The sequence below is a fragment of the Astatotilapia calliptera genome, chromosome 5 (assembly GCF_900246225.1).
Source record: "Astatotilapia calliptera chromosome 5, fAstCal1.2, whole genome shotgun sequence".
In the NCBI taxonomy this organism is placed as follows: domain Eukaryota; kingdom Metazoa; phylum Chordata; class Actinopteri; order Cichliformes; family Cichlidae; genus Astatotilapia; species Astatotilapia calliptera.
Window position 1 is genome coordinate 22,946,861 of NC_039306.1, and position 9,893 is coordinate 22,956,753.

Below are 9,893 nucleotides of genomic sequence, written 5' to 3' on the forward strand. Positions count from 1 at the left end.
GGAAAACATTTGTAGGAGTTCTATACTTTAAATGCAAAAGTTTTGCACTCATACAATCTGCTGTACCCATAATAATGCACTGTAATATTGGAACATCACGTTATTGTATAGCAAGTTTGATTAATGTGTGTCAAGTTTTTTTGTTTGTTTGTTTTTGGCAGACGGAGAGACGGAGAGACGGAGACGCAGCACAGTAAAGTGAGAGGAAGAGAGCTGAAATAGGATTCTCTGTGGTTAGCACTTGTAATATCAAGCAGCTGCATGCTGACATGGTTAGATTAACCACTCTGCCACAATACAACGGCTGCACTACAGAGCCTCTGTGTGATCTTCCAGAATGGACGGATACACAACTCCTGTAGACTATTTGTACATTTCTGAGAACTACACTGACAATTTTTCGCTTTATGATCTCCAGGAAGAGTGTGAACAAACCCTTAATGGCTCAGAGTATTTTTTGCCTACAATTTATTTCCTGATATTTTTCACAGGATTTGTGGGCAACCTCCTTGTGATCCTAGTGGTGGGAAACAAGAAGAGAGGTGGTCGTCTCGTGGACACCTTTGTTGTCAACTTGGCCCTGGCTGACCTCGTCTTTGTCCTGACGCTGCCACTGTGGGCCATTTCTGCAATGAAGAAAAATTACTGGAACTTTGGGCAATTTAGCAACTTTCTCTGCAAGATGAGCAGCTACATGATTGCTGTGAACCGCTTCTCCAATATCTTCTTCCTTACCTGCATGAGTGTTGATCGCTACCTGGCTGTTGTGAAGCTGATGGATTCGAGGTACCTCAGGAGTAGTTTGTGCATTCGTGCCACTTGTCTTGCAGTGTGGGCAAGCTCCTTGGTGCTTGGCATCCCATCTCTGGTGTACCGGAAAGTAGAGAAAGATGGCAATTTCTGTACAGAAGATCGAAGTTCACCTTTTTTTCTTGGAATAAGCCTGGTCATGGCCTTACTCACCTTTATCTTCCCAGTGTTTATCATTATGCTCTGCTATGGCACCATCATCATGCACCTCAACAAGCACTGTGCTGCTGCGGGAAATCCTCGTGCTGAAGCGCGCCGCAAGCACTCCCTGAAGATGGTCCTCTGCATCATAGTGGCCTTTGTGGTGTCCTGGCTCCCCTACAATGTTTTTAAATCCATCACAGTTATTTTACGTCTCGCAGACGTTGAAACCAGCTGTGAAGTTAACTCACAACTTAAAAACGGGCTCATCATCTCCTGCTGCCTGGCATTCCTCAACAGCTGCGTGAATCCAGCCATTTACTTTTTCTTGGACCATCACTTCAGACGACGTGCTGAGATGATGTACAAAACCTGCTTGGGAAAGTCAAAGATGCTGCAGAGCTTCAACTCTTCAGCTTCATTCACTAACGGCTACACTTCAGAGAGCAATGGAACAACTGGTGGGAGAAGTCAAACTCAAATGGTTTAGTAGGAGGAAGATTGATATGGTGAACTCTGGAGGTGTTAAAGTAATAATGTTACTGCCACCCTTAAGATCAATTTAACATCTTGTTTGTGCATCATTATATGTTTTGTTTTTTGATTTTTATGATACTATACTTTCAAATTTGTTTTTGGCCTTTTATTGTATTTAACATATCAAGCATGCATATATTACTTGGAAAAGTATGATATGGATTTTTCTTAAATTGCAATTTTCCCATAATATCTGCTTTGTATGAAATGTATTAATGTTGTAAATATTTTGCATTAACAGACAATATCCTACAGTTGCATTAATTTAGAAATGTAAATAACATTTAACATTTGTAGCTGAACAGATCATTTGGAAAAGTGGAAAATGAAAATCAAAAAATATTCTGTGTCTTCTGTGTATCATTTTTATAACTATTATAATTATTTTCTATATTTGCATAATATGGTTGCAGTTAATAAATAAAATCTGAACAAAAATGTTGTGGGACTTAAAACTGAATCCTCTTTAATAAAGCCTCAGATTTCTGTGATGAATTGATACTATGACTAAAAATCTGCTAAAAACAGTAGTTAAATTTAGTTACAGTTACACTTAATTACAGTAGTTACAGTAGTTATGGTTAATAGCGCTAAATGACATAATTTATTATTTTGGTTTAATTTAAATATATTTAAATTAAACCAAAATTAAATTAAATTAAAATATAATGATCTGCAGATGTATTTCGTAACTTAATTAAAACTCAACAAAAAATTTGTCATCAACATAAAAGGCTGCACACTGAAAACTTTTATTAAAAAAACTCTCCCCAGAGTTTTATTTAATTTTCACAGTTAATTACATAACACTAAAAATAACAATAATAACTAATATAAGTCACAGCGGTACAATTTCAGTTGAGCCAGTTCACTAATGAAGAATAGATAAATAAGAGATGTCTGTGAAGGTTCTGAGAGATGAGTTCACTGTAGAGTAAAAGTTTGTCTTGTCCTTACAGAGGAAGTGTGTGTTTTCACACATTATTTCTCACACGTTTATTAAAGCTGGCTTTGTTTTGGTTTGGGGGTTTTTAACCTACAATGATAACGCATATTTTGGCACAAAGAAATTACACAACTGCATTAAAATGTGAACAAACAATACTTCTCTAATTGCAGCAGAGCAGCATAGTTCTGCTAGGTGTGAAGCTTAGGGTCTTACAAGGGACCCAACTTCCTTGTCTTGTTATGTTATACTTTGTCTTTTAACTCTACCTAAACAGTTTTATCATTTTAGTACTGATATGAATCAATATCTTCTTTTTCATGGAGCCCAAATAGGTGATAATATATAAAATAAATTTTTAAAAAAACAGAAGTGATGTGGGATTCTCGCTAAAATATGAAGTATAGGGTCAGTGATCTCCATGTGAACTGCAACAGAAACCGAACAGAGATGAGAAGGTGAACATGAGAAAAAAGTGCGCTGACACATATAAGGAGGCACTGAGCTGGCAACCCGAGGTCAACCAACACAGAAAATTGCAACAGGAAGCAACAGTTTGGTTTTGTTGAGTGAGTGGGGGTTGCTTTTTCCTTTTTCTTATTTTTTTCAAATTTTCTTTTACTTATTTATGTTCATGTGTGGTGGAGAGGTCAGGTTATCTGTAACACAAATGTTTAAAAGTTGCATATTACATATTACAATCGTTTTTACATTTACATTTGCATTGTAGCCCCTCACCCACACACACACACACACACACACACACACACACACACACACACACACACACCCTTTTGACCCCAACTCAGACATAACGTGCCCCAAATGCAGTTTCTCAGAAGTCAAATGCATTCGCATGATGGCAAAGGGGACGTCAGGTGTGTGAAAGTTCAAATGTTCATGCTTGCCCACTTGTTTTTCAGTTGTATGAGTGATTTGAATCATGTGAAAAAACAGACTCAGTGCTGGCTGTGAGAATAGGGAAGTCACGAATTCCCCTTTCCTGCTTTTAGATATATCTTACCAGCTTTGGTTATAATGCTGGCACAAATATTTTACCTGCTGTTTCTGGCATATAAAAATCACAGCTGTTAGACAGCTGTATCTTGTGTGTGGAGCGCACATGCACACACTTGAGAAACATTAGTCTATTCTATTCAAATATATAGACACAGTGGACATGTATGTTGCCTGATATAGATAATGGTCTTTACTAAAAAATAGGTGTATATATACTGTGAGTGAATCATGTTTAGGTGGTTTGCGATCTAAAAACAGTCAAAATCCAAACCCTTTATGTTAATATGCAGTTATTTCTGTGTTTTTTGGTTTGGGTTTTTTTTTTTTTTTTGTTGCACCAGTTTGCCAAAGTCATTTCAGTTAAACTTGTTTTTGCATTTATTGCACAGGTTGCTTTGATGAAATGTTTGCAGATAATCACAGACGATGTGCAAAGAGGGAACCAGAGGTGCCAAGTGCTGCAGCTCTCGGGCTCAACGAACAGCTCTGGGACACTTAGTCATAATATTTTTCTTAACTGACTAAATGTGAAATGTTTCACAAAGATGACATGTGTTCTTGAAAATATATAATGATTCATTCCCTTTTTTGTTGTCTTATTTTTAAAGATGGCATGGGTCGTGTGGGTAACAGGAGATGCTTCTCACACTTCGCCTATGAAGTCAGCATACAAATGCTAAAGCATGCTAATGATGGAAAAATGTTTTCTTCAAAGATTAAACTTTATTTGCAAATAATTTTTTCTTAAATGCAATTAATTCAGTGCAGCCCATGTTGTTGTTAATGCTAAAAGTCACGTGGACTTAACCTGTGAGGTCAACGCTAACTAAATGCTATTTTCACACAGCCAGATTTTATCTCTAACCCAAAACTAAAATACATTTCAAATACGAAATGTTATCAGATTATTTTGTCTACGCTTCAGTTAAAAGCTGTGAACATTTTGCAATGTATCACTTTTATATGACACAACTATAAAAGAAAATCATAAAATAACTTTTACAGGCAATGTCTGCTACCTGATATCTACCCCCAACTGATTTAATTCTGACACTTCTACATTCACAGCAGAAAATCTATGGAAGAAATGCAAATGTTAAAGCTCAAACTCTTCGGGTAAGGAAATGACTTAGTCGTCATTCTGCCAGTCAAGCACACGCAAATTGAAAGGTGAGACCTTGGCACTTGGTTTTTATCAAACCTTTCTTACGTTTGAACTGCCAGTTTCTCTTTCTAGTGTTGGCGTGACTATGAACTTGCAGTGTTCTCATAGCATTATTGCAGTTCTTTCCCCTGCACTTGTTACAAAACCCCTATGGGCTAAAACAGTCGTGCCCTATGCCGTGTGAACGTTTCTGTTCGTTTTTAAAATTAAAAGTAAGTTTATTCTTGAGCCGTTAAGTCATTTTAAGAAAAGAAAATATAATAATAAAACAGTGGTGTTGTATTTTAATGCTGACATCAAAGCTAACTAGAACCATTGTGGCTGTTGGTCCGTGAGTGTAATCTTCAAAATATTTTTGGTTAATGTTTCAGTCTTCACAAAAAGGCCATTTATGTAACTTCTGCAAGTATCAGATTGATTGATTACTCAACACAACTTTCTACTTATTCTTTCAATTATGCTGGATTTACACTTAATATTAGTTTTTATTTTTACTTTATTTTTCCTGTAGTTGTCCCTTGTTTTGGCTTGGATCATAGCTTCTTTAAAGAGTTTTAATGAAAGAGGTTTCAAGGCATAAACGGCAAATAAATGCATTTCATTCAAATATTAATGTTACTAATTGCAAAAACAAATATAAAATGAGTATGAACGTAAGTACATGCACAGTAGTGTCAAAGTAGCCATCACTTTTTTTTTCTTTCTTTTTTTGTTTTTGCCCCACTTCAAGCAGTACTGCAAAATAACGGTGAGCAGCTAAAAAATGTTTACACCCCCTTTCGACCACAAACACATACAACATTTGCAATGAGATCATGCCAGCATTGTAAGCCTCAGATGAGACGACTGGCTGTGGTTTTTATAATCTCATAAACGAAGCCTGCATGAGCAACATTTGATAAACAAGGCGTCTCAAATAAACACTGAAAGATTTAAAATCATGCACCTGCACAGATATGCCTTTGAGACTTTCCTGTAAGGAACCCTGAATAAGATTTAGCAACTTTCTTTCCTTTGCTAACAGGAATAGATCATTTGGCTTATACTGAAAGTTTTCATAATAATTCTACATGAACTGTGTTTCTGAATAATGTGTATGCTATGTTTTTAAAGATAGCTGCTGTTAGAATAAAAAAAGAAAAGAGATGTTTCAGATTTTTTCTGTCTACCGGAAAAATGAAACAACACCTCAACTGATGTGGTTACATGTTGTTGATTACAAGAAGCAAGGAAGTGCTGAGGAAAAAAGAAAAAAAAAAGACAGACAGACGTTGTTTACTATTAAAAACTGGCTATATCCTCTTTCAATAACACATCCAGATGAAAACATCATCTGCTTTACACTGACTTACAACTCAGGATTTTATTATGATTATGTCACTCAGTGTTCAGGGCACATAATGGCTTGATGTTTGGGATTAAAACCACCTGCAAAATCTGAACAAAAACTTAAAAAAAAACTATAAAAAATCGACTGGTTACATCATTTAATATTCAGAATTATGTTATTTAGCAGCGCAGTGGTTAGCACTGTCACCACGAAGCAAGAAGGTCCTGGTTTTGAAACCACTCTCTTGTGTAGTTTGCATGTTCTTCCCACGTCTGAGTGGGTGCTCTGTTGAAACTCCAGCTTCTTCACAATACAAAGACACACACGTTAGTTTACCTGATGATTCTAAACTGGCTACAGGTGTGAGTGTCTCTGTGCGATGACCCGACAATAGACTGATGGCCTGTCCAGCATGTACTGCCTCTTGATCTGTGACACTGATGACCCTGAATTGAAAATGTAGTGGATATTCAGCTGGAGATTTTTATTGTGGTTGTCCTAAACTGTCATGGTCCTGGGTCGGTGACCCAGCGCTTTTAGTTTATTATCATTTTCTAGTTTATGATGATGATGATGATTATTATTGTTTGAGTTCTATGTATTATATTCGGTCTGCCTTTGAGTCTGTGTCTCTGTCTGTCTATGGTGTCAACCCGTCTATTTGTGAAGCTGTCTGTTTAGTTCTGTGTCTTGTTTGGTTCCCCGTGTTTGAGTTTCCTGCTTTATTGTGAAGGTCTCTGTCTGATGTGAATGTGTTCAGTTTACGTTTCCCCTGTCCCGTCAGCTCCGATTCCTCCCAGCTGTGTTGCCCTCCTGTCTCTCATCCCCTGATTACTGGTGTGTGTATTTAAGCCCTGTGTGTTCTCCTGCCTGTTACTCGGTGTCAGTCTGTGTTACTCGGTGTCCTGCTCGACGTCTGCCTCTCTGCCTCTCTGCCTCTCTGCCTCTCTGCCTCTCTGCCTCTCTGCCTCTCTGCCTCTCTGCCTCTCTGCCTCTCTGCCTCTCTGCCTCTCTGCCTCTCTGCCTCTCTGCCTCTCTGCCTCTCTGCCTCTCTGCCTCTCTGCCTCTCTGCCTCTCTGCCTCTCTGCCTCTCTGCCTCTCTGCCTCTCTGCCTCTCTGCCTCTCTGCCTCTCTGCCTCTCATCCCTTTGTCGTATGCTCCCAGGTCTGTTATTTTAGTTCTCCCAGTTTAGATGTTTTCAGTTATTTGTCATGCCCCCACTGCTTGTTTGCCACTACACCTTGTAAATAAACTTCACTAGCGTTTTCATCCACTGCTTGCATCTTGGGTCCTCCTTCCTCCACACCACACGGCTCGCCTTCCCAGCCGTGACAGTAACATTTATTAGACTTACCGGAAAATTGTCTTCTTCGAATCATTCCTTTTTTTAAATAAACCTCATTTGTTGGCCTTTGTTAGTTTTGAAACCTGCTACGCAGGCATAATATTTTCTCCTACACGGAGGGACTCATAAGAGGAAATATGTTATGAGTGTAATGTAGAGTGATAAGAAAAAGAAAGCTTTCACAGGACTCTATGCGGTCTATACAGTACAGGACTCTGTGAAAATCGACGTTGCCTTATCATACAGTAATAACTTGACGCAACGTGAAGTTTCTGTATGACTTGAACAGTCACTCACATCATTGTGAAGGAATTTTGTTCCACTATTCTTTGAACGTTGCTTCAGTTCCTTGAGGTTTGTGGGTATTTTTCTATGCACAACTCTCTTAACACACCACAGCATCTAAACAGGCTTGAGGTCTCGACTTTGAATGGGCAACTCCAACATCTTCTTTTCAGCAATTCTGTTGTAGATTTGCTTGTAGCACAAAGCTGTAGCTGTTGCACAGCTCACATTGGATTCTAGAATACTTTGGTATGCAGAGAAGTCCACGCTTTACTCAATGATTGCAAGCTGCCAAGGTGCTGTGGTTGCAAACAAGCCTAAATCATCACCCCACCACCATCGTGCTTGACACTTGGTATGAGGTGTTTGTGCTTATGTGCTTTTGCTCTCCCCAAATGTACCACTTTGCATTATGGCCAAACATCTCCAGCTTGTTTGTGGATCCAGATGAAACTTTGCAAACGTAAGACATGCTGCCAGGTTGTGTTTTTTTTTTTCTTCCAAACAAACCATATTTGTTCAGTCTCATTTTCTTATCAACATGCTGAGTCCTGCAGCGTCTTAGAAATAACTCTTGCGTTTTTGCAATTTCTCTGAGTATTTCAAGGTGTCATCTTCCAGTGAATTTGCTCAACATCTATTCCTGGAAAGACTGTGGCATTGCGTTAACACAAGCCTGAATGCTTCAGGCCAGCAAACTGACAGAACTTCTGCAGTTATAGAGGTGGTCACACTTACTGTTGATCAATGAATGAAGTGCATTTAATTAGCAGCGGCCACTTACCTTCTTAACCCTAGAACACTATCGCTATAAATAGTAACACAATCACTAATGCCAGGTGATTTTTACCCGATATAATATGACCAACAAAAAGTACTTGTCATCAAAATATATCAAAATTTGACAACACATGACAAATTAGAGTTGTCTTCTTTTACTTTCAACTGTGCCATGTCTAACAAAATGAAAAAGTGTCATGGGTGGACCCTAAAATAATGCTCCAAAATTACAGAAAGATTAGGAATTCAAGAATAAAAAAAATTCCTAAAAAAAATAATGACACTGGAAAGCTGGTCTTTGGTCCACCCATTAGTGGGGATATTTGAGACTTCCCTGGTGAAGGCACAGTCTCTTTGACACGCTAACACCTGTGGGAGAGAGAAATCATGTAAATGTATTTGCTCGGGTGAAAATCACCCAGCGATAGTGTTCTATCGTAAGTACACTCTCTTAAATGAGAGCGTACTTAGTTTTTCACAGGACTGCATTGTTTACAGGGAACTCAGAGTAAGGTGCGGGTGACCTCTAGTGGACGTTTCGATAGAATTCTAATGTATGTGTATCCTACCTCTTATTAGTCATCCTAATAAAGATTCACAGTGAGAGTTTTGTTGTTGTTTGGTTTTTGCTTTTTGCTTTTGTTTCTTTGTTTGTGACTTTAAAAAAAATATTTTGATGACCAATACATGATTCTTTATGAGGACTCATGCATTGGTCATCTGTAGCTCACTACCCGTAAGTGGTGCTGCCTTCACAATCCTATCTAACATTCGGAATTTCTTACATCCGAGTGGCTGACCGAGTGGCTACACGCTGAGCGTGTAGGCCCTTTATTTTTATTTTATTTTAGAACATGTAAATACTGTGTTTCAAAGAAACATTTTGCATCATCTTAAAAATTTTATTATATATTTCTTATCTTCTGTCCCTTTAAATGGACATCAGGTCTTGGTTGATCACTGGATGAAAAAAGGCAGAAGAATATTTTATTTTAGTATCGTATAAGTTTGGGCTCTGGCGTTGTGAGATTTGGTTTCTCAGCTGCCGCACAGGACACTAACCTGTGAAGGGAATCCGTATATGTGAGCCTTGTTTCATTATATTTGAGAGAGTTCTCACTTTCCAGATGACACTACATTCATTTGATTTTTGTTGTTGTTGTTGTTGTTGTTGTTGTTGTTGTTGTTGTTGTTGTTGTTGTTTTGGGGGGGGGTAGGGGGGGAGGCGTTACTTAACTTTCCTTGCAGCCACAAAATATGGAAGCTGTAATTTCCATCATTTTGAAAAACTCTGTGTGCTATATTAGCCCAGTCCCTACACATTTGGCATCAATAGGAAGCCCAGGATGTCCCCGTGACAACACAGCAGGAGTCATGTAAACTGCAGAAGTGTTGCTGGACATCTCAGACTTAATTGCTTAACTGCTGGTGAAGGATTGCTCAACACTGCGGCTTTTTTTTTTCTTGCTATATTGTTTCATGTAAGAAACACCAAACCAGCAGGGCTGAAACCACGAGTAGTTCGTGGCTCGAA

General features: G+C 38.4%; 1 protein-coding gene across 1 annotated transcript; it reads left to right on the top strand.

The window, feature by feature from the left end:
* Positions 1–269: 269 nt before the first annotated feature.
* On the top strand, positions 270–1,585 carry gpr25 (G protein-coupled receptor 25). The gene has a single exon (XM_026168258.1). It carries the CDS (start codon positions 338–340, stop codon positions 1,439–1,441), a length of 1,104 nt encoding a protein of 367 aa, XP_026024043.1. The 5' UTR covers positions 270–337; the 3' UTR covers positions 1,442–1,585.
* Positions 1,586–9,893: the final 8,308 nt, after the last annotated feature.

Coding starts and splice junctions, on each gene's coding strand:
- gpr25 (XM_026168258.1), top strand. CDS start 338: ATGGACGGATACACAACTCCTGTAGACTATTTGTACATTTCTGAGAAC.